The sequence below is a fragment of the Nansenia antarctica genome, assembly GCF_963989245.1.
Source record: "Nansenia antarctica genome assembly, chromosome: 16".
In the NCBI taxonomy this organism is placed as follows: Eukaryota; Metazoa; Chordata; class Actinopteri; order Argentiniformes; family Microstomatidae; genus Nansenia; species Nansenia antarctica.
The window spans coordinates 3,728,710-3,753,714 of NC_137686.1; the positions used below are offsets into that span (position 1 = coordinate 3,728,710).

A 25,005-nucleotide genomic window follows, 5' to 3' on the forward strand; every position below is an offset into this window, starting at 1 on the left:
CTTTGAAAGAAAGGGTATATGTTAATGTCAATTGTTTTGAGATCTTACAATTGCTTGGATCTTGTAGCGAAAGGATAGTTATGCAATTCATTTAAAACTGGTGTCAGTGGTGGATTTGTTTCACCAAGCTGGTGTCCTCTACAATCTGGTTTGTCTCTGTTGTTAATGTCTGGACAGTCTGTGTCTGTTTGTCATAGAGTTTATGTCTCAAAACCATAGAGGATCGTTTGATGGTTGAGTCCTGCTGTCCTCTCTATCGTTCCCCATCCTCATGTCTGTCTAGTGGCTCTGTGTTTCATGTTAATACTGTTAATCCCTGAATAACAAGTCAATGTGGCCCTGTGACCTTCCATGATTCCCTCTCAGAAGCCCAGGCTGCCTTCGCCAACAAGGACTCTGTACAGAAGGAGGTTAGAGCCACTCTCTCCCAGAAAGCCACTCTGAGCTGTGAGGTGTCCGACACCAAGACAGACGTGAAATGGTACAAGGATGGCAAGCTGCTGACTTCCAGTAGGACAGTCCACATGGAGACAAAGGGCAAGAGTCGTCAGCTGGTGTTGGACAGCGTGGAGAAGAAGGATGGTGGAGAGTACAGCTGTGAGGCTGGAACTGAGAAGCTGGCCTTTAAATTACAGGTGGCAGGTAGGAAGAATATGGAATGCAGCTCTCTGTTTATGGTCCACTCAGGGCTTCAATGACTGAATGGTTGTCAGGATAGCAGTATCTGTGCTGCAGATGCTTTTTGAATATAAAGGCTCTTTTGCTCATGAAGATGTCTAAATACTCTGTCTCCCTGTTTGTGGCACCATCTGTCTACGTACTGTACCTCATTATGCATTTGGATTGCTGGTGGAGAACTTACTCTTACCATTGTTTACCTCAATACCCCATGTGTGTCCAATCCAGAGACATGGTTCTTACTGTGTTTTTGGTTTGGATCCCTAAATAGATTCTGATTCCATAATACTACTCCATGATTCCCTCTCAGAAGCCCAGGCTGCCTTCGCCAACAAGGACTCTGTACAGAAGGAGGTTAGAGCCACTCTCTCCCAGAAAGCCACTCTGAGCTGTGAGGTGTCTGATACCAAGACAGATGTGAAATGGTACAAGGATGGCAAGCTGCTGACTTCCAGTAGGACAGTCATCATGGAGACAAAGGGCAAGAGTCGTCAGCTGGTAATAGAAAAGGTGGAGAAGATGGATGCTGGAGAGTACACCTGTGAGGCTGGAGCTGAGAAGCTGGTATTTAAGCTACAAGTGGCAGGTAAGGAGGATCTATCAACTCATTATGCATTATGGTCTGCTGGTTAGACTCAGTTGTTGAAGTGGTTGACCATATGACAGTTCAGCGAATTCTAAGTGTTATTTCTATCATTGAAGACTATTTATGGAGCTTTATTATTGTGCAATTTGGAATGTATTATATAAATGAGAGCTTAAAGATGAATTGGATAATCTGACAAAATTATATTTTGTTATGCCTTGTAGTTTACGGATATCTAAAGGCTCTATTTTCCTGATCCTCCCCTCAGAAGCCCAGGCTGCCTTCGCCAACAAGGACTCTGTACAGAAGGAGGTTAGAGCCACTCTCTCCCAGAAAGCCACTCTGAGCTGTGAGGTGTCCGACACCAAGACAGACGTGAAATGGTACAAGGATGGCAAGCTGCTGACTTCCAGTAGGACAGTCCACATGGAGACAAAGGGCAAGAGTCGTCAGCTGGTGTTGGACAGCGTGGAGAAGAAGGATGGTGGAGAGTACAGCTGTGAGGCTGGAGCTGAGAAGCTGGCCTTTAAATTACAGGTGGCAGGTGAGGAGAATCTACTGGCTTACTGTAGGTCAATTGTTTGCTACAGAGTTTAGTGACAGTGATGGTTGTCCAAAGGTCCGCAAATATAATGAAATTATTTTACTTACTGTATTTCACACAGTGGGGTAGATGTTCTCTGGCCTTAGGACATTGGTTGGAAAATAATGTAGCATATCTTGAAGTGTACTCTTTGAAAGAAAGGGTACCGTATTTTCCGGACTATAAGTCGCGGTTTTTTTCATACTTTGGCTGGTCCTGCGACTTATAGTCAGGTGCGACTTATATATCAATAATTCATAATCTCTGACTGACATGAACTGACATACGGTAATCTCTGACTGACATGAACCAAGGAGTAAATCCGCTAGCGCCTCATACACGATAGAATAGCCATTATACTTGACAATGTGGACATTAAACACGACAATGTGGACATTAAACATGATGTTATGGACCTTATACACAATGTTATGGACGTTAGAAACGATATTAAAGTCATTTATTCCTTCCAGAGGCTGTTTAACGTTGCAATGTTGTACCCGCGAGTAGCATTTTGCTACTTCCGGTAGCGCTTCATACGCGATAGAATAGCCATTATACTCGACAATGTGGACATTAAACACGACAATGTGGACATTAAACATGATGTTATGGACCTTATACACAATGTTATGGACGTTAGAAACGATATTAAAGTCATTTATTCCTTCCAGAGGCTGTTTAACGTTGCAATGTTGTACCCGCGAGTAGCATTTTGCTACTTCCGGTAGCGCTTCATACGCGATAGAATAGCCATTATACTCGACAATGTGGACATTAAACACGACAATGTGGACATTAAACATGATGTTATGGACCTTATACACAATGTTATGGACGTTAGAAACGATATTAAAGTCATTTATTACCTTTTAGAGGCTGTTCAAAGTTTCATTTTTCCTCCGCGACGCCATGTTGTTAGCCCCGCGCTAGCTAGCGGACTTTACACTCGATAATACAAGTATTCCTTAACCTTTCAGAAGAAGTTTCAACGTGAATTATGTCCTTCCTGGGCTTACAAATCCTCTCATGTCTCTTCACAGTGCCAGACTAGAGTCAAGCTCAACAGGGTCTTCTTTCCCCGCTGATTCCGCCAAGCCCGTTCCCTTGAACCATGCGACTTATAGTCCAGTGCGACTTATATGTGGTTTTTTCCTCTTCATGGCCCATTTTTGGCCTGCTGCGACTTATACTCGGGTGCGACTTATAGTCCGGAAAATACGGTATATGTTAATGTCAATTGTTTTGAGATCTTACAATTGCTTGGATCTTGTAGCGAAAGGATAGTTATGCAATTCATTTAAAACTGGTGTCAGTGGTGGATTTGTTTCACCAAGCTGGTGTCCTCTACAATCTGGTTTGTCTCTGTTGTTAATGTCTGGACAGTCTGTGTCTGTTTGTCATAGAGTTTATGTCTCAAAACCATAGAGGATCGTTTGATGGTTGAGTCCTGCTGTCCTCTCTATCGTTCCCCATCCTCATGTCTGTCTAGTGGCTCTGTGTTTCATGTTAATACTGTTAATCCCTGAATAACAAGTCAATGTGGCCCTGTGACCTTCCATGATTCCCTCTCAGAAGCCCAGGCTGCCTTCGCCAACAAGGACTCTGTACAGAAGGAGGTTAGAGCCACTCTCTCCCAGAAAGCCACTCTGAGCTGTGAGGTGTCTGATACCAAGACAGACGTGAAATGGTACAAGGATGGCAAGCTGCTGACTTCCAGTAGGACAGTCATCATGGAGACAAAGGGCAAGAGTCGTCAGCTGGTGTTGGACAGCGTGGAGAAGAAGGATGGTGGAGAGTACAGCTGTGAGGCTGGAACTGAGAAGCTGGCCTTTAAATTACAGGTGGCAGGTAGGAAGAATATGGAATGCAGCTCTCTGTTTATGGTCCACTCAGGGTTTCAATGACTGAATGGTTGTCAGGATAGCAGTATCTGTGCTGCAGATGCTTTTTGAATATAAAGGCTCTTTTGCTCATGAAGATGTCTAAATACTCTGTCTCCCTGTTTGTGGCACCATCTGTCTACGCACTGTACCTCATTATGCATTTGGATTGCTGGTGGAGAACTTACTCTTACCATTGTTTACCTCAATACCCCATGTGTGTCCAATCCAGAGACATGGTTCTTACTGTGTTTTTGGTTTGGATCCCTAAATAGATTCTGATTCCATAATACTGCTCCATGATTCCCTCTCAGAAGCCCAGGCTGCCTTCGCCAACAAGGACTCTGTACAGAAGGAGGTTAGAGCCACTCTCTCCCAGAAAGCCACTCTGAGCTGTGAGGTGTCCGACACCAAGACAGACGTGAAATGGTACAAGGATGGCAAGCTGCTGACTTCCAGTAGGACAGTCCACATGGAGACAAAGGGCAAGAGTCGTCAGCTGGTGTTGGACAGCGTGGAGAAGAAGGATGGTGGAGAGTACAGCTGTGAGGCTGGAGCTGAGAAGCTGGTATTTAAGTTGCAAATGGCAGGTAGGATGTCATTGTAATAATTTAATTAATTAATAATAAATAATTCATAATCATTGTCAGTTCCACCATTTTGTTTTGCTCAATGATTTCTCTCCCACCATTTTGTGGAGCTACTTATCCCTTTGTGGATGTCTCCTTTTTTCTCTAGATTCATCTGCTAAGGTTCAGAAGAGGTCTGTTGTGAAGGAAACATGTGTTGTTCAAGCAAGTGAGAAAATAGTTTTGACCACAGAGCTGACATCGGAGAGTGCCAGTGTTAAGTGGTTTAGGGACGGAGTGGAGCTGAAGGAGGGCACCAAGTATGAGATGAAGAAAGAGGGACTTTCTCATATCCTAGTAGTGAAAACCACCGAAGTCAAAGATAGCGGAACATACTCTTCTCACACAGCTGACGACATACTTGAATTTAAAGTTCAAGTAAAAGGTTAGTTCTCTTAATCTCTTCATTCAGGAGAACAATGGCTTGATGAGTGTATATGTATCAGGTATAACACTTCTATCATACTGCTGAATGCCTTGTCTTATGTTTGAAACCAATTTAACTCATGTAAAAACTATTTCCCAGCAGCATCCACAGTCAATAACATACTGACCATGTTTCCACACAGATGCATCTCTGAAGTTTGTGATGCAGCTTGAGTCTGTTGCCACGGAGCTGGGTGGTACTCTTAGCCTGGCCTGTGAGCTGAACCGAGCCTCTGGAGACGTACTCTGGCGCCACAATGGCCGTGAGGTCAAACCTGGTGGCAGGTTCTGTGTCAGCACCGACGCCGCCAAGCGGATCCTTACCGTGACAGGTGTGACCAAAGAGGACGAAGGGGAATACAGCTGTGAATGCAAAGATGACAAGACCTCAGCCAAGGTCTCCACCAAAGGTAGTTGAAGCATGGCTTTTCAATTGATTCAGAGCTTACAGGTATTTAATGGAAACACTTGTCAAAAACACCTGCTTCCACATAAGAATATCCAAATCTGTCATTTCAGCTCCCCGACTAGTGAGACTGACTTCAAAGCTGAACAATGTGGTTGCATCAGAAGGCAAGGATGCGTTCTTCAAGTGCAGTGTCACCCCGGTCGATGTCAAAGTTAACTGGTTCCGCAACAACTCGCCAATCACTGCTGGAGCCAAACATAAGATTGAGCAGGCGGGCACCAACCACTCCCTCACCATCATCTCTGTCAGTCAGGAGGATGCTGGAGAGTACCGTGTGGAAGCTGAGGGCAAAGATTCCAAAGCCACCCTTCAAGTGCAGCGTAAGGACCAACATGCATTCAATATGGTCTATTCTCATTTACAGTGGATGCATTCATTTTCCGTATAATTTTCCTAGTAAAATAATATAAATATAACATTTGGATCAGTTAAGTACAAATTATTATTTATAATGACGGCCTGATAATAATCCGGTGACTTTTATTGACGAATGATTATAAGCCACAGTGTCTCATGTCATCAATGCCTTTTTTATGTTAAATCATATAAGCACAATTTACCAAGTCATGTCAAAATGACACAGTGGGCTAATAGAGGGATATCTTCTGATACCTTTTGGTAAAAAAAGGTTACATTTACATTAATATATCCAAAAGGCCATGTGTGTTTTGGAAGGGGTTATCATAGCTGGTTATACCATGTGTCCACTGACAGAGGTGCCAGTGACATTCAAGAAGAAGCTTGAGAACCTGACAGTGCAGGAGCATGACGAGGTAAAGCTGGAGGTGGAGCTGAGCCGGCCCTCAGCGGAGGTCAGGTGGATGAGGAACAGCGTGGTGCTGCAGTCTGGAGGGAACATGGAGATCCGGGTGTATGGGGCCAAGCAGACGCTGGTCTTTAAGGAAGTGACCAATGCCGACCGTGGAAACTACTCCTGTGAGACTCTGGATGACAAGACCCAGGCAAAACTCACTGTGGAAGGTAAGCGTGGTGTAACTTCACCGTTCTATATTAAAATGGTGCTATAGTTAAAGAGTCAATTTCTGGTTGGTAGGCCTATATACATTTTTGACTTTTATTATTGATATATTTAATCATACATAGCCATTGATTCTTGAAGAATAACTTACTGTTTTGATGCCTCATGTGCTAGTTCAATTGTTTTATTCTATCAGAACCCAAAATATAAGCTTGCTTTTCTCTATGTAATTGGTAACCACTGTATAGCCTCAAAACATGGGTAAAACTATGATTTTGATCATTTGCATGGTCAGTTATTGTATTCATAGCTCTGTCTAGGAATTTGAGAGTGCTTCCATTTTTCCAGCCTGCGTCCCCCAGCCGTTTACCCCTAAAAGTCACAGTGACCACTTTGTTGTTGTTTGAATCCCAGATAGCCCCTTTAAGCACATTCCTTTCCTTCTGAGCACAGACCGACCAATGGAACCTGGAGCAAATAGATATGTGACAGCAGCTACTGAAAACGGGAACATGTCAGCAGGCGAATGTATGTTCAGACTTTTATTCAGAAAAATGTAAAATAAATGTCAACGTTTATGAAAATCAATGACACGCTTGCTAGTCAAGCCAAAATATTGCATTGCCATAGATTCGGTGAGTAATCCCCACTACTACCACTAGTGGGGATAACTCACCGAATACATTTTGGTTTGACTACCGAGTGTGTCATTGATTTTCAACAATTTAGGCATTTATTTACATTCTTCAGAATAAAAGTCTGAACATTTTGATTGGTTGCCGACTTGTTCACACTTTCACCAACTGCTGTCACATATACATATTGGTAGTTTGGTAGTTTAACATTGATCACAACCAAGGTACTCAGAGTTTGAGAAGTAAGGATAGATATACAGTACTTTGTACAAATGCAGATTTCCAAAACACATGAACAATCCACCTGCTCGGCCCGGCAAGGCCGTTTGCAGAAAACTCCCCCAGAAGAAGATTCAAGATTCACATGCGAAGACGCGCTCTTCTACACCCCCCCCTCCCCCATCCCTCATGGACAGCTGTTGTTGACTTTTGGACTGGGCCTGATCCAGGTCATCTCCATAGCAACCTGCTGTGCTATCGCGATGATACTCTGCGGAATGAGCCACCGAGATTGTGGAACAACCAGGAGGAATCCTTCAGCATACACATATACAAACACAGACTTCCTTCAAGGATTCACACATACATAAACACGCACGCACCCCACCCCATCCCCTCGCCTTCGCCCCCCACCGTGGCAGCACAGTGCACCGCAATTAGAATAGCAGATGTTAAGAACAGCACACAGGTGTTTTATTTCCTACAGAGGGTGATGTAACCCCCCCCCCCCCCTCACTTCCCCCACCCCTCCCCTGCTGTTGTGTCTCGTGTTAAATGGTCCCCCCCCCCCTTTTTCCTTTTCCTTTTTTTCTTCATTCTATGGTTGTATGTGTTTTATCCTGTTGTAAAGCGCTTTGAGTTGCATTCCATGTACAAAAAGTAAATAAAGCTTTACTTACTTACTTACTTACTATTTTACAGTGAGGAAGATCCAGATTGTCAAGGGCCTGGCGGAAGTAAAGGCACATGAGAAGGAGACAGTGACCTTCGAGGTGGAGCTCAGCCAAGCTGATGTAGAAGGCTCCTGGACCAGGGATGGGGCGAAGCTAAAGGCAGGGTCAAACTGCCGCATCACAGCTCTGGGGAAGAAGCATGCCCTTACACTGTCCCAACTCAAGATGGAGGACACAGGAACAATTGCTTTCCAAGCGGAGGGGGTTCATACCTCTGGCAGGCTGATTGTGACAGGTATTTACATGTTCATCCTTTGGTGAATATTTAATCAATGTGTCAACTTTAAATGCTGTACTTAATGTAGCACCCGTTGTTTGAACACTGTACCTTTTGGTGTTCTTGTAGAACCTGCTGCCTTGATATCCAAACCAATGGAGGATGTCAAAGTTCCAGAAAAGGAGAAGGCTACGTTTGAGTGTGAAGTGTCTAGAACCAATGCAGATGTCAAGTGGTTCAAGGTGAGAAAACAAACCAAATTGCATTATTAAATGACCTCTAAAGTAGATGTGATACATGTGAAATGTCAGCTTTGCATAACTGTGTACATAAAGCAAAGTCATTCTAAAACCGCCCTAACTAAATGATGACTGTTCCCCCAGAATGACACAGAACTGAAACCGGGCAAGAATCTCGGTATCCATTCCCAGGCCCGCAAGCGCAGCCTGCTCATCCACAAATGTGCCCCAGAGGACCAGGGCACGTATGTCTGCCGCACCTCAGATGACAACACATCAGCTAAACTTACAGTTCACGGTATGAGTCCCCCAGTATGATGCATACAATACTGCATGTTGATCTATCTATCCCATTCAATTGAATGGGGGTAGTGTGTCCAAACATTTGACTGGTACTGTATATCTACCATACAATAAAAATCTATAGATGGCTCTCATCCTACAGTCATATTCAGGAATCAACATTTGTGACACGGTCTGGTGAAAGGGGTAACAAGTCAGCAACCAATCAAAATGTTCAGACATTTTATTTTGAAGCACGGAAATACATTTCAATGTTGTTGTGGAAATACATTTCAACACAAACTCGCTAGTCAAGCCAAAATACTGCAATGCAGTGGATTGGGTGAGTAATCCCCAATCCCCACGCCTAGACCCTGTCACATTTGTTCAAAAGAATGTACTTTTCCATTCAGCATTAGTAGCATTGTTTGAAAGGCTCTCTAAAAGTCTGGCTTCTAATGTTCCCTCCACAGCCAGAGACATTAAGGTAATTAAAAAGCTGGAGGATGTGGAAGTGATGGAGAAGGAGAGTGCTGCGTTTGTCTGCGAAATCTCTCACGACGACGTCGACTGTCAGTGGTACAAAGGCAACACCAAACTCAAAGCCGGTGACAACATCAAGATGAGACAAGAGGGTGAGGTCACGCATATATGTATTCAACTTCCACCCACGTATATGTTTAGCAGTACATTTTAGCTATACTGTCAGAAAATATATTTGAATTCTACAACATCATTATTGTTCAACATCAAGACTTATTCAGTAGCAGAATCTATCAACATTCAGATTCAGATTCAGATTAAATGTAATTGTCATTAGCATGGTACAAGGACAGTGACCACGAAATGCATTTGGCATCCAGCCAGATAGTGGAATAGTGCATAGTGCAAGCCATCGGTGTGTACAGATATATAACATTGTGTTCTTCTTTCCATCAAAGGTAAAACCTATGTGCTGCTGTTTAAGTCTGTGACGCCAGAGGATGTGGCAGAGATTAAATTCACAGCTGAGAAAACCTCTTCAACGGCAAAACTGAAAGTGAAAGGTACTGAAATTAGTAGATTTCCAGCATGCAGTCTCCATACAATTATATGGCCATAGGACACAACTTACAATACATGGTAGACAATACACAATACCTTTATTGCATAGTCTTATGGAAGTAATCTTGCTCAGGCCAGCATGTCACTATAAACATAACAAGTTCAGTAGTAAAGCTTTGGTCATGAAAAAAAACGTGCCAATTAACAGAATTCAGTAGCAGCAGTCATTATAGGCATGTTGTGGAACAAGCAAAATTCCATAGGCATCTGGCATGGGCACAGCAATGCAATGTGATACGTGTGTGATAAATAAGGCCGATAAGCAGGGGTGCACATAACTGGTGCGCCAGTGCGCATGCGTCGCCAAAATGCATGCTGCGCGGCAGATCAGCCGCATGGAGGCGCTTTTGCGCACCAAAAAAAAAAAAAAAAAAAAAGTTGATTTCAGTGTTTACAGAACAGAGCAGTGCTTAAAGAGATGTCCGTTTATTTCAGTGTGTTTAAAGAACAGACATTCAGTTAGTGCTTAAAGAGATGTCAGTTGATTTCATTGTGTTTAAAGGAGTCTGACAGACTTTCATGCAAGAGCAGTCATTTGATTTTGCATTTGTTTATTTTGTTTTGCACACAATCATTTGTTCGTTCATCTTTATTTATGAATAAATGTCGTTTTGCTAATATAAGTTATCCATGTATCCCTTTTTCATCCATCCTGTGTGACGGGTCGTGACTCGCGAGCTCGGGGAGCACCAAGCAGCATCCCTAGGTGCTCCTCTGAGCACTGGCCCCAAAAAGTTATGTGCACCCCTGCCGATAAGCCTTGTTCAAGCCTTCTTTGACTGTTGCGCAAGTCTGTGACTACATCATATTGCTGAATCTACATTGAAGGATTATTTTGTTTCCCCAGTGTGATGGCTGTAGCTATAGAACTGCCTCTGTTGGTTAACAGGTGGTATAACATGTTTTGATTGATATTTTGTATCTCTGGCCAAGAGGGCATGATCCAAAGAGGTTGTATAGAAAGCTGTTTCCTATAGGCAATTGTCTCTGCTTTCATTCATTATGAGTGAGAAGACTCTTTGGAGACCTGCATACTGCTTTTTTACAGACCTCAGACCCAAAGGTGTCTATCCCCTGGGACATTCTCTTCTTGCTCACATATAGCCTTCCATACCAGGCCAGGAATGAGGTCAGATTCACACACATGGTGTGTAGTATCTTAGGGTCTACATTGAGGTGTTTCGGTCATTGTTGCATGCGCATGTTTTGTAGATGTAGTAGTGTGTTTTATTGGCAAGGTTGTTAAAGCCACTACTCGTTCAAAGGCACTCAAATGTTGACTCTTTCCATCTGCTCATTGTTGAGGAAAAGGGTTATACAGATGTTGTACAGGTTACTTTTTTTCAGAAGTCAACAAGTAGCTCTTTGGTCCTCACAACCAAGTGGCTATCTGAGCCCCTTGGTTTGTTTATGTAGATGGGTAAAGTTACAAGAAAGAAAACTGTTCTCTGGGACAGGCAACCTGGTTAGAAGATGTCCATGACCTATAAGACCCAACCCTGTTGCTTGGCACAAAAGACATAGCGCTGCATCATCTTTCATCTTCTGCTAATGTAAGGTATGGATCAATGGAATCATCCACCAGAGTTGTGACGGAGCATATTACAGAGGCTCCTGGCATTTGACATTGACTGCTGTGGATGTCACACTCTTTGGGTTTGGTATTTCTTCTAGAGCTCTTTTAAATAATGTGTTCAGGTTCAAGTTCAGTAAGAGAGTGGTTCAAAGGATTGCATAGCAACTCTTCAGTCGAGTGTTTTTAACCTTCCTTTGATGAGATGAAGTCCAGAGGTGTTGCCAGGGTCCACCACTCTTGGTGGTCAGACGGGACAAACAGATTCCCACGATTGATGATTTGCTGTTTCCTCATGTTTTCTATTTCAGAGTAAATGTTTTGTTTGCCCCTTTCTATTTGCCCATTTTGTTAGCAATACATGGTTTTGTTGTTGGGGGTAGCCTTTAATCGTATTTTAGGCACCGTCATTTCCTGACAGATGTGAAGTTGAAGTCACTGCAGAGAAAAACATTTTAGAGAACACTCATACAGTCATACACTCAAAACTCTCCAATACAGGCCTTTGTTGTCTTCTTGCTTATTGTCTCCTGCTATAAAGCTTTTATGTTGGATGTGGCTGTACAGCAAAATGATCAGATATGTTTTCCGATGCTTTCTCTTCTGCGTTAACAGTATTAGTGCTGTTTTGGGCTTTGTCCGTAGTCCGTGATATTCTTTTGTGGTATTCCTGACGGTGGCTTGCACTGCTAAGATGCTGATGTTATTATCACTGTAGAGCTGCCTGTCCAGTTTGTGAAGAAACTCAGGGATAAGATAGCCATGTATAAACACCGTGGGTACCTGGAATGCCAAGTATCTCGTGCCAGCGCCAAGGTCAAGTGGTACAAGAACAAGAAGGAGATCAAGCCCAGCAAGAAGCATGAGATCACCAGTGAAGACGTGTACCGCAAACTCACCATCAACGACGTGGATGACGGCGATGAGGACACTTACACCTGTGACGCCATTGATGACAAGACCTCCTGTAAACTGCTGGTGGAAGGTAAAGAGATTGGTGGAGAAAAATGACTTCATCCCAAAATGGTTTTGGAGTGGGTCTTTGAAGTGGGTTACAATATTCAAAATCCTAGATACATCATCATAAAACAATAAATTTGACATTAATGATACAACCCTCTGTACCTATGGTCCTTCCAGAGCAAGCCATCAGCATAGTGCGAGAGCTAAGTGCTGTGGAGGTAACAGAGCCTTTTGCTGCCTTCTTCGAAGTGGAGATCAGCTTGGAGTCAGTCAAGCCTCCTAAGTGGACCCTGAACGGGGTAGTTGTGCAGGAGAGCGCCGACGTGGAGATGGAGAAAGAGGGCACAATGCACCGCCTCACATTCAAGAAGACCAAGGCCTCCATGACGGGTCTTGTGCAATTCACTGCTGGCAAGAGCAAGACTGTGGCCCAGCTCACTGTAAAAGGTGAGAGGCCTCTCCAGCCAGGTTATTCGCATGGAACCTTACAGTTACTCCAGACTACCATAGCAGCATGCTACATGGCTTGAGAGACAAAACCATAATTCAATCAAATCTAATTACCCCCAAAATCTGAGGCGTTTGATGTTTTTCCCTTTTGATTCAAAGAGCGCCCTCTTGAAGTGGTAGAGCCCATCAAAGACGTGAAGGCCATGGAGAAGGGCTCAGCCACCCTGAGCTGCAAATTCTCTGTCCTGCCCAAAGAGGTGACCTGGTTCAAAGGTCAAACACTCCTAGCAGCGTCAGACAAGTATAGCCTGAAGCAGGAAGCGGTGCGGGCTCAGCTGACTATCCAAGCACTGACTGGAGAAGACACCGGGGAGTACCGCTGTCAGTCAGGCCCTGCTGAGACTAAAGCCATTCTAACAGTCGAAGGTACGTTTTTTTTAGCTCTTTGGGGGCGATGTGTTCAAGTTCAAATATCCATATACTCACTGTTGAATGGCGTGAGACATCACTTTGGTGAGAATTGATGGTTCATTTAAGAAACGTCCATGTCAGAAAATAAACCCATATCCTAGTTTAATGGTGTTTTTTTCTCTATGGATTGTGGTTTAATGCAGTTCGTGAAATGAAGATCACTCAGCACCTAAACGACACAGAGGTGGACGAGGACAGCGACGCCGTGTTTACCTGTGAGATTAATTACGCTGACGAGGAGGCGCTGTGGCTGCTGAACGACAAAGCGCTCTTCTCCAACGAGGTTAACACCATCACACACGTGGGCAAAGTGCACACGCTCACACTCAAGAACCTAGCGCCCGAAGACGGGGGAACAGTCACCTTTAAAGTCAGGGAAGTCAAAGAGGCGGTGACCTTAAAGGTCAAAGGTAAGGATTTTTAGAAGATGGCCTAGTCTTTACTGGTCAATATGTTAGAAGTGGAACTCAAGGGAGAAGTATGAAACATCTTTGACTAGTCCTGGGATTCAGTCTTGTTTTTCCTTTTGACTCCTCCAGAGAAGCGGGCGGTGTTCCTCAAGTCTCTGGACGATGTGGTGGGAGAGGAGAAAGGCATGATTACGCTTGCATGTGAGGCCTCAAAGCCCAGAGTCTCACCCACCTGGAGGAAAAATGTTACAGTTCTGGCTGCTGGTCCTAAGTATGAGCTGCTGCACACAGGGAAGTCCCTGGGTCTGATCATCAAGGATGTCACAAAGGATGACGAAGGGGAATACACCTGCGACCTCGGAACTGAGCTTTCCAAGTCAAAAGTGACTGTGAGAGGTTCGTATGTCAATGTATATTGCCCATGGCCCAAGATGCACTGTGTACTCGGACCTCAATGACAGTTTTATTGTTTGTAATGGATGCATTTTTAGACCATCCTACATCGCTTTTTGTTTTTGTTCTTATGCTTTCAACTGTCAGATATTGGTAATTATATATTGATATTGTACAGCAGTTAATTTGTTGGTATTAAATACCTTGTGACAAATGATTGAAGTTATTCCTCTGGTATTGATGTAGAAGTGAGCATCGGTATCACCAAGCGGTTGAAGTCAGCAGAGGTGAATGAGGGAGAGACATGCAGCTTTGAGTGTATCCTATCAAGGGAGAGCACAGATGAGTGCTCCTGGACTCTCAACGGCAAAACTGTGGCCAACGGAGGACGCTTCCAAGTCTCCAGTAAAGGACGCAAGTACATGCTGACCATCAAGGATGTGACCACAGCTGATGCTGGAAAGGTGGTCTTCAACATCAAGGACCTCAACTCAGAGACTATATTATTAGTCCAAGGTTAGCCGTCTGTATTGCTAAAGAGAATGAAATAAAGCCTCAGGCATGGATCTGAATGGGTTTAGCAAGATTGACAGAACCTTTATGGACAAATGTGCGATAATGAAAGCCGACGGTTGAGTTTTGAAACCTTGATTGTGGTCGTGTGAAACGTGTGGCTGTAATAGAGGAGTGTTATGAGTGTCTCGTATTTTTGGAGTAGGGAACACAGTTTCATACATCGGTTAATTCATTAGAAAATAATACTCCTTCACACAATATCATCCCTGCACACATTCAACGTTGACTTTTCTCTCTATGAGCGTAAGCATTTTGTAATTGAACATTCACAAAAAGTAAAACAATACAAATGCTGTTGCAGGCAAAGCCTTATCTGTGTCGCGGGAGCTGCAGAACGTCAGCGCAGGCCTAGAGGAAGATGCTGTATTCAGCTGTGAGGTGACACAAACCAGTGCTATTGTCAATTGGGCCAAGGATGGGAAGGCCATCAAGAAGAGCCAAAAGTATGAGATAAGCCAAGAGGAGAGGGTCAAGAAACTGACTATCCACAGCGTCACTGCCAAGGACTCTGGGGAATATAGCTGTGAGGTCGTTGGAGGGGCCACCACGAAGGCCAAGCTAGAGGTCAAAGGTAAGCCCTGGCAAAACTTCCACAGTCTTTCCCTCTTTTCAGAGGTCGAATGCAAATTGTTTATATTACGGTAAAAAAAATAAAATATTTTGAGTCAAGCAAGCAAATATTAAGTAAGTATTCAATCTTTGAGCCAGATCTGGTGTTAACTATCAAACGGGACCTGGAAGCATAGCCTCAAAGCCCTCGTCTTTGTTCCCTTCCTCTCAGAGCCCATCCACAAGTTCACCAGTGAGCTGAAGGACAGCCAGGGAGAGGAGGAGGGCTTCGTGACCCTGCAGTGTGAGACGGCCCAGCCCGTTGCCAAGGTCACCTGGTACAGAGGGAGTGTGGAGCTCAAGGCCGGGAGTCGCTATGAGATGACCCAGAAGGAGACCGTCCTCAGCATGGTCATCAGACAGCTGGACGACAAAGACAACGACACCTTCTCCTGTGATGTGGGCACTGCCAAGAGCACAGCCAAGGTGACCGTCAAAGGTAAGAACTTGATATCTCTCTTTTTCCTTTTACAGTGCTTAGATCACCAAGCAAGATCACAAGATCACCAAGCAAGTGATACATACAGTCTATTACCTTTCATTGAAATCATTCTACAGCTCTACACAATAACTTCTTATACCCAATATGTAGTAGTTAAAAGCACTGTAAAAAAAAGAAAAGAACCATGAGTGTTTCTGTGCATAGCTAGAGTGCTTTGAAATGTATGTTGAGTTTTGAATGGTTTATTACCCACCATTTTAAGGAAGGGTCAAGGTAAGTCTCTACTTGTTGGATCTTTCTAACCTCCTTGCTATCCTTCCAATCTTCCCAAATCCTTCCAGACTGTTTGTGTGTAGAGAGGATTTCATTACCAAAACCAATAGTGTTGTTGGTTTTAATATCCTTTGGAAAGTTGTATTTGATTTTGCTGTATGCTTTACAGGAAATCTTACTAGCTGTCTTCATTTTCAAAAGTCTGATGACCCATTGCACATCCCTTACATTATGTTTTGTGGGATTATAAAGTTCACTAAGTTCTATTATAGTGTCTCTCCTAGCTGGTATTGTAAGACTTACTAAGGGCCAGTTTCACAGACAAGGCTTAAGCCTAATCCTGGACTAAAAAGCATCTTCAATGGAGATTTTACATTGAAAGTGTGATTTAGTCCAGGACTAGGCTTAAGCCTTGTCTGTGAAACCGGCCCTAGTAATTTCCTTCAGCACAATCTTGCCGTTTGATCCATTATGCCTCATGCTCATGATTGCAACGTTCATATTTGCTACTATGTTGTCACTGCATAGTGAAATAAGAAAGAACTGTTTGTTTTGGTCCTTAATTGTGACTGAAAGAACCTACACAGTCCATTCTGGAATGTTCCTAATCCTTTGTGCACTTTGGAAGGATTTCATTCTTTGATTACCTCACCTCTCACCTTTTGATCACCAACAATTGATCACCGTCCCTATCCATTCCTTCCCACCATCTCATGCTTCATGACGACTGGAGATTAATGGTGAAGCGGATGACTTAATTGAAGCCTGTTCATCTTTTTCTAGCCTTACCTGTCAGTTTTAAACAGAAGCTAAAGAACCAGGAGACCAAGGAAGGGGAGAGCGTCACTCTTTGTTGTGAGTTATCAAAGCCTGGGGTCAAAGTTCAGTGGAAGAAGGGCGCTAAGAATCTCCTAGCAGGAGACAAGTATGTGATGAAACAGAGAGGTGCCTCTGTTGAGCTTCATATAAAAGATCTGAAGGTTGAGGACAGTGGGGAGTACTGTTGTGAGTGTGGGGACCAGAAGACAACAGCAGCTATAAAAGTCAATGGTAGGGGTACATTTATTTGGTCTTTTTTCCAGATACAGGTATGAATGAATGAATGAATGAATGAATGAATGAATGGTCTTTATTGTCATTGCTACAGTACAGGTACCAAACAACGAAATGTAGGAGGGGTGGCTCCCCTGGTGTTAGGAAAGAAAAAAAAACACTTTTAAAAAAATCACAAGAAGGGAAGGAGCTGGTTTACATAAATAAAGGCTATGTACACTATCCACTGTACTATACTGTACAGATAGACGACTAGGGTTGTCATATTGCACAATAGTGTTATTGCACATTTATTTAAAGTGTCGCAGTTTGCAGGCTTGAAAAGTACATATTTGTGCCTCAGCACTACACCTGATTTTTTCAGTCCAGCAGCTGCCATCAATCCGTCCAGACTGTCCAGGGCCCAGAACCTAGGTCTTTGCTGTGTTCAGGGCCTGGACGGCCCTGTGGTAGAAGCTGTTCTTCAGCTTATATGTTCTTCAGCTTATATTCTTCAGGTATAAGTGGAAACTGGTATTTCTCACTGAATACAATAATAATACTCTTTACAGAGTATTACTCTGTGATTCCTCAAGTTAACATTGCTGTTGTGTTATATGGATGTTATTTTTGTTACATACTGGCACCCAGTGCTATGTATTGTACCCAGTGCTATGTATTACTATGGTCCAAATATGCCGGAAAATACAGACACTTTTTATTTCATTGTTTTTCATTGTTTTTGTGTCAATGGTGCACAACTCTGTCATCAATGTTATCTTGTGTACAGCAAGTGAATTACTTTTGACATTAATAACTAAATGTTGAATCCACCAATTATTTGTCAGCATTGCCTGTGACTTTCAAACAAGAGCTGAAGAGCCAGGAGGCTGAGGAGGGGGGCAGTGTTACCCTGCACTGTGAGCTCTCTAAACCTGGGGTCTCTGTGGAATGGAGGAAAGGAACACAGGTGTTGACGTCTGGAGAAAAGTACCAGATGAAGCAGAAAGCTTCTGTGAGTGAACTCCTGATCAGCAAAGTGTTGCCAGAGGACAGTGGAGACTACAGCTGTGTGTGTGGAGACCAGAAGACTGCTGCCAGTCTCAAGATTAAGGGTAGGAAGACAGATGTCATTGTGCAAAATATTGTTGTTCTATACTTGGTACCATTATTGTCAGAATTGTTACATTACCTTCCATTTTTGGCATTTAGCAACCTTTATCCAAAGTGACTTACAACTAACACATTTATATGTGAATCATTTATCCCTCAGTCATTATGTATCCCTCAGTCATCATTTATCCCTCAGTCATCGCACGAAAACGTTATCTATGCTAAGGCCAGGGGCCATCATAATGCAAAAATATTTTAATTTGTTTATGTTATTGTTTACAAGAAACTGTAGAGGGAGTAGAGGGAAGGGAGAGGTCTCGGGAGAGATAGTTAAGGTGTAGCCTGTCCGTGGTGCTGAGGTTCCCTTTGCCCTGGCCCAGGGTTGCCACACAGGACAGTGAAAAGCCATGACTGGGTAGTGTGACTGCTAAATCCATGCAGAGGCAGTGGTGCCAGTCGGCCAGCAGAAGTGCAAGAACGGATTGAACGGCCAGGTGTGTGTCTGACCGTTGCTTGCAAGTAGAAAAGGGCTGTTCCCTTTGCCTCCCGGTGAGCGAACGCCAGGATCTTGAATCTGATGTGAGCCGCTAACGACAGCCAGTGAAGGCGTCAAAGGAGAGGGGTGCCATGGGAGAATTTGGGGAGGTTGAACACCAGAAGGGCGGCAGCATTCTGGATGAGCAGCAGAGGTCTGATGGTGGAGGCGGGGAGCCCGGCCAGGAGTGCGTTGCAGTAGTCATGGTGGGAGATGACAAGTGTCTGGACCAAGAGTTGTCTTCCTTCTTTGATGAGGAATGGACATATCCTTCTGATGTTGTATGTAGTGGAATAATCTGCAGGAGCGTGCTGTCAATGTGAAGTTTGCCACACAGTATAAGTCGTTGTCAAGGATCACCCCAAGGTTCTTGGCTCTCTGGGAGGAGGTCACCGTAGAGTTCTCTACTATGATGGAGAAGTCTTGGAGAGGGCTGGCTTTCCCAGGGAGGAAGAGTAGCTCAGTCTTGTTATGGTTGAGCTTGAAGTGGTGGGCTGACATCCAAGCAGAAATGTCTGCAAGACACACAGAGACACATGTTGCCACCTGTGAGTCAGAGGGGGGGGGAAGAAAGGATGGGTTTACTTCGCTACACTCGCTCCCTACTTGTGGAATGAGCTTCCCACGGCTGTCAGAACTGCAGAGTCACTTCCCATCTTCCGCCGGAGACTGAAGACCCATTTCTTCAGGTTACACCTTAACTGCTCCTCCTGAGACATCTACTACCCCCCAGCACTGTGTCTCCTGAGACACCAGCTTCCCCCTATACTATGACTCCTAAGATTTCTACTTTGCGGGGTAGTGGTGGTCTAGTGGATAGTGAGTTGGACTTGTGATCGGAAGGTTGTGAGTTCAAATCCCGCCTGAAACCACACCACTACTAGTGTGCCCTTGAGTAAGGCACTTAGCCCTCAGTTACTCCAGGGGGAATGTCCCTGTAATTCGTAATTGTATGTCGCTTTGGATTAAAACCGTCTACAAAATTAATTAAAATTACTTCCCCCCTTGTACTGTGTTTGAAAAAAACATATATATTTCTTGTTGTATCACAACAACGGTATTTCTCTTCCTGCTACGACTGGTGAATTGATGATTCACTTGCTTAGTCCAATATATTGATTGTAAGTTGCTTTGGAATAAGGCGTCTGCTAAATGCCAAAAATGTAAAATGTTGTGTTGTCTGCGTAGCAGTGGTAGAAGAAACCGTGTGAGGAAATTACAGAGCCAAGAGATTTAGTATAGGGAGAACAGTAGCCCTAGGTCAGAGCCCTGTGGGACCCCAGTGGTGAGGGCTTGTTGAGAGGACAGTGATCCTCTCCACGTCACCTGGTAAGAGCAGTCAGCCAGGTAGGATGCAAACCAGGAGACTGCAGAGGCAGAGATACCAAGTTCTGCGAGGGTGAATGCCATTCAATTAATATTAAAACAGCCACATTTGGGTTTTAAAATTTATTAGATGTTCAATCATTGTTGATCATAATGCAAATGTATTATCTGATGCTTTCTGAAAGGTCATTTTATCTGTGTAGTTTGTATGCAAGAACAAACACAATGCTCTGTATTTTCCTTGAGGATTTTGTATCTGTTTCTTTGTTTGGTCTTGGTCTGTCTGTCTGTCTGTCTGTCTGTCTGTCTGTCTGTCTGTCTGTCTGTCTGTCTGTCTGTCTGTATGTATGTATGTATGTATGTATGTATGCATGTATGTATGTATGTATGTATGTATGTATGTATGTATGTATGTATGTCTGTCTGTCTGTCTGTCTGTCTGTCTGGCTCTCTGTCAGTCGGTCTGGCAGTCTGTCCGTCCATCCATCCGTCTGTTTGTTTCAGTGTTTTGTGTCAGTGGCTTTCATATTGCTTTGATTCAAAGTGTTGTTGTTCATCGACTGATTTTTTGCATTTGCATTGTGTACGTTGCAGCTTTGTGGGTATTGTATTTTCTGTGATGAACTGGTTGTATTATTGATTGCAATGTTCTACTAACCCACCAATGGTTCCTCAGCCAAACCTGTGACGTTTAAACAAGAGCTGAAGAGCCAGGAGGCTGAGGAGGGGGGCAGTGTTACCCTGCACTGTGAGCTCTCTAAACCTGGGGTCTCTGTGGAATGGAGGAAAGGAACACAGGTGTTGACGTCTGGAGAAAAGTACCAGATGAAGCAGAAAGCTTCTGTGAGTGAACTCCTGATCAGCAAAGTGTTGCCAGAGGACAGTGGAGACTACAGCTGTGTGTGTGGAGACCAGAAGACTGCTGCCAGTCTCCAGATTAAGGGTAGGAGGATTAGTGTGTTTAAGAATGCACAATTTGTGCAAAACCATTGTCTCTCTGGTGTTGCTGTCTATCCATATGTAGCTTACTTTAAATCCCTCAAGGAATGGTTGCCAATGATGTGGAGGTTTCTGAAGTGATTCAAGGTTAGGAGATGAATGTGTTTCCTGTGTTTTCCTGGTATTTCCGTGAAAGCAAAGCTTTATAGACCTTCTGGCAAGAGCTATTTATAGTTGATTTTTTAATCTAACTATACATCTTTTAGATCCAGATTGTCCCATATTAGCAATCACGAGAAACACGTGATTGGTCCTAGCAAAGAAGTCTGTCAGTGACACTTATCTATTGCTGCATGGTAATTGGTTAGAAATGTACATGGGACATGGGATCTTCCCTGTCACTCACAAAACTAATTGTATATCAAGGGAGTAGTGTATCTCCTCAATATACAACATCTTTGGTAAGACCACTGCCATTTCAATGACAACTGAACTCGACCAATGATGATTCACTTGCTTAGTCCAATATATTGATTGTAAGTTGCTTTGGAATAAGGCGTCTGCTAAATGCCAAAAATGTAAAATGTTGTGTTGTCTGCGTAGCAGTGGTAGAAGAAACCGTGTGAGGAAATTACAGAGCCAAGAGATTTAGTATAGGGAGAACAGTAGCCCTAGGTCAGAGCCCTGTGGGACCCCAGTGGTGAGGGCTTGTTGAGAGGACAGTGATCCTCTCCACGTCACCTGGTAAGAGCAGTCAGCCAGGTAGGATGCAAACCAGGAGACTGCAGAGGCAGAGATACCAAGTTCTGCGAGGGTGAATGCCATTCAATTAATATTAAAACAGCCACATTTGGGTTTTAAAGTTTATTAGATGTTCAATCATTGTTGATCATAATGCAAATGTATTATCTGATGCTTTCTGAAAGGTCATTTTATCTGTGTAGTTTGTATGCAAGAACAAACACAATGCTCTGTATTTTCCTTGAGGATTTTGTATCTGTTTCTTTGTTTGGTCTTGGTCTGTCTGTCTGTCTGTCTGTCTGTCTGTCTGTATGTATGTATGTATGTATGTATGTATGTATGTATGTATGTATGTATGTATGTATGTATGTATGTCTGTCTGTCTGTCTGGCTGGCTCTCTGTCAGTCGGTCTGGCTGTCTGTCTGTCCGTCCATCCATCCGTCTGTTTGTTTCAGTGTTTTGTGTCAGTGGCTTTCATATTGCTTTGATTCAAAGTGTTGTTGTTCATCGACTGATTTTTTGCATTTGCATTGTGTACGTTGCAGCTTTGTGGGTATTGTATTTTCTGTGATGAACTGGTTGTATTATTAATTGCAATGTTCTACTAACCCACCAATGGTTCCTCAGCCAAACCTGTGACGTTTAAACAAGAGCTGAAGAGCCAGGAGGCTGAGGAGGGGGGCAGTGTTACCCTGCACTGTGAGCTCTCTAAACCTGGGGTCTCTGTGGAATGGAGGAAAGGAACACAGGTGTTGACGTCTGGAGAAAAGTACCAGATGAAGCAGAAAGCTTCTGTGAGTGAACTCCTGATCAGCAAAGTGTTGCCAGAGGACAGTGGAGACTACAGCTGTGTGTGTGGAGACCAGAAGACTGCTGCCAGTCTCCAGATTAAGGGTAGGAGGATTAGTGTGTTTAAGAATGCACAATTTGTGCAAAACCATTGTCTCTCTGGTGTTGCTGTCTATCCATATGTAGCTTACTTTAAATCCCTCAAGGAATGGTTGCCAATGATGTGGAGGTTTCTGAAGTGATTCAAGGTTAGGAGATGAATGTGTTTCCTGTGTTTTCCTGGTATTTCCGTGAAAGCAAAGCTTTATAGACCTTCTGGCAAGAGCTATTTATAGTTGATTTTTTAATCTAACTATACATCTTTTAGATCCAGATTGTCCCATATTAGCAATCACGAGAAACACGTGATTGGTCCTAGCAAAGAAGTCTGTCAGTGACACTTATCTATTGCTGCATGGTAATTGGTTAGAAATGTACATGGGACATGGGATCTTCCCTGTCACTCACAAAACTAATTGTATATCAAGGGAGTAGTGTATCTCCTCAATATACAACATCTTTGGTAAGACCACTGCCATTTCAATGACAACTGAACTCGACCAATGGTTCCTCAGCCAAACCTGTGACGTTTAAACAAGAGCTGAAGAGCCAGGAGGCTGAGGAGGGGGGCAGTGTTACCCTGCACTGTGAGCTCTCTAAACCTGGGGTCTCTGTGGAATGGAGGAAAGGAACACAGGTGTTGACGTCTGGAGAAAAGTACCAGATGAAGCAGAACGCTTCTGTGAGTGAACTCCTGATCAGCAAAGTGTTGCCAGAGGACAGTGGAGACTACAGCTGTGTGTGTGGAGACCAGAAGACTGCTGCCAGTCTCAAGATTAAGGGTAGGAAGACAGATGTCATTGTGCAAAATATTGTTGTTCTATACTCGGTACCATTATTGTCAGAATTGTTACATTACCTTCCATTTTTGGCATTTAGCAACCTTTATCCAAAGTGACTTACAACTAACACATTTATATGTGAATCATTTATCCCTCAGTCATTATGTATCCCTCAGTCATCATTTATCCCTCAGTCATCATTTATCCCTCAGTCATCGCACGAAAACGTTATCTATGCTAAGGCCAGGGGCCATCATAATGCTAAAATATTTTAATTTGTTTATGTTATTGTTTACAAGAAACTGTAGAGGGAGTAGAGGGAAGGGAGAGGTCTCGGGAGAGATAGTTAAGGTGTAGCCTGTCCGTGGTGCTGAGGTTCCCTTTGCCCTGGCCCAGGGTTGCCACACAGGACAGTGAAAAGCCATGACTGGGTAGTGTGACTGCTAAATCCATGCAGAGGCAGTGGTGCCAGTCGGCCAGCAGAAGTGCAAGAACGGATTGAACGGCCAGGTGTGTGTCTGACCGTTGCTTGCAAGTAGAAAGGGGCTGTTCCCTTTGCCTCCCGGTGAGCGAACGCCAGGATCTTGAATCTGATGTGAGCCGCTAACGACAGCCAGTGAAGGCGTCAAAGGAGAGGGGTGCCATGGGAGAATTTGGGGAGGTTGAACACCAGAAGGGCGGCAGCATTCTGGATGAGCAGCAGAGGTCTGATGGTGGAGGCGGGGAGCCCGGCCAGGAGTGCGTTGCAGTAGTCATGGTGGGAGATGACAAGTGTCTGGACCAAGAGTTGTCTTGCTTCTTTGATGAGGAATGGACATATCCTTCGGATGTTGTATGTAGTGGAATAATCTGCAGGAGCGTGCTGTCAATGTGAAATTTGCCACACAGTATAAGTCGTTGTCAAGGATCACCCCAAGGTTCTTGGCTCTCTGGGAGGAGGTCACCGTAGAGTTCTCTACTATGATGGAGAAGTCTTGGAGAGGGCTGGCTTTCCCAGGGAGGAAGAGTAGCTCAGTCTTGTTATGGTTGAGCTTGAAGTGGTGGGCTGACATCCAAGCAGAAATGTCTGCAAGACACACAGAGACACGTGTCGCCACCTGTGAGTCAGAGGGGGGGGAAAAGAAAGGATGGGTTTACTTCGCTACACTCGCTCCCTACTTGTGGAATGAGCTTCCCACGGCTGTCAGAACTGCAGAGTCACTTCCCATCTTCCGCCGGAGACTGAAGACCCATTTCTTCAGGTTACACCTTATCTACTGCTCCTGAGACATCTACTACCCCCCAGCACTGTGTCTCCTGAGCAGGGGCGCCGCTAGGGGGGTGGTAAGTTAGGACGATTCTAAGGGCCCAGCACTGACAGGGGCCCATGAGATTTTTTTTATTTTTTTTATATTATATTTATAAATATTATTATTATTATTATTATTATTATCATAAGGACGTTAATGTAGCCAAATTCAAATTATAATTCTATGTAATAAAAAAAAGTCACAAAAGAAACAAACTGGAGTTTTGTTTCTCTATGTTTAACAAAATTAAGCCTTATTATTTACCCCTCTATTTAGTCATTGCATGGTTCAGTCCACCGTGCGTGAGCTGCTAGACGAGAGGAACGTTACCGCAAATATTCTGACACGGTTTCCATGACCAACACGTCCTGCTGTAGTATGTGTGTGGGACAGATGGAGGACAGCCAGATTGGAAATGTATCAAATGTACGTGTGCGTGCGTGGACGATGTCGTGAAAGGCAAAGCCAAAGTCAGGGTCTTGTAGAATATTTTCTTTGTTTGGTGTGATGAAAAATGATGAAAAGGTCCTGAACAA

General features: G+C 43.8%; 1 protein-coding gene across 1 annotated transcript in view; it reads left to right on the plus strand.

The window, feature by feature from the left end:
- obscnb (obscurin, cytoskeletal calmodulin and titin-interacting RhoGEF b) overlaps positions 1-25,005 on the plus strand; it is a gene marked incomplete at both ends in the record, with an annotated part of 121,911 nt that overhangs the window by 11,852 nt on the left and 85,054 nt on the right. Inside the window, 25 exons of the mRNA XM_080546549.1 lie at positions 367-642; positions 989-1,264; positions 1,533-1,808; positions 3,423-3,698; positions 4,045-4,320; positions 4,469-4,744; positions 4,929-5,195; positions 5,305-5,574; positions 5,969-6,235; positions 7,790-8,056; positions 8,168-8,280; positions 8,422-8,575; positions 9,033-9,194; positions 9,501-9,605; positions 11,955-12,221; positions 12,377-12,646; positions 12,809-13,075; positions 13,264-13,530; positions 13,660-13,926; positions 14,170-14,439; positions 14,801-15,070; positions 15,281-15,547; positions 16,607-16,873; positions 22,138-22,404; positions 22,914-23,180. Of these exons, the coding sequence (XP_080402675.1) occupies positions 367-642; positions 989-1,264; positions 1,533-1,808; positions 3,423-3,698; positions 4,045-4,320; positions 4,469-4,744; positions 4,929-5,195; positions 5,305-5,574; positions 5,969-6,235; positions 7,790-8,056; positions 8,168-8,280; positions 8,422-8,575; positions 9,033-9,194; positions 9,501-9,605; positions 11,955-12,221; positions 12,377-12,646; positions 12,809-13,075; positions 13,264-13,530; positions 13,660-13,926; positions 14,170-14,439; positions 14,801-15,070; positions 15,281-15,547; positions 16,607-16,873; positions 22,138-22,404; positions 22,914-23,180 (6,207 nt within the window). The remainder of the gene's footprint in view (positions 1-366; positions 643-988; positions 1,265-1,532; positions 1,809-3,422; positions 3,699-4,044; positions 4,321-4,468; positions 4,745-4,928; positions 5,196-5,304; positions 5,575-5,968; positions 6,236-7,789; positions 8,057-8,167; positions 8,281-8,421; positions 8,576-9,032; positions 9,195-9,500; positions 9,606-11,954; positions 12,222-12,376; positions 12,647-12,808; positions 13,076-13,263; positions 13,531-13,659; positions 13,927-14,169; positions 14,440-14,800; positions 15,071-15,280; positions 15,548-16,606; positions 16,874-22,137; positions 22,405-22,913; positions 23,181-25,005) is intronic.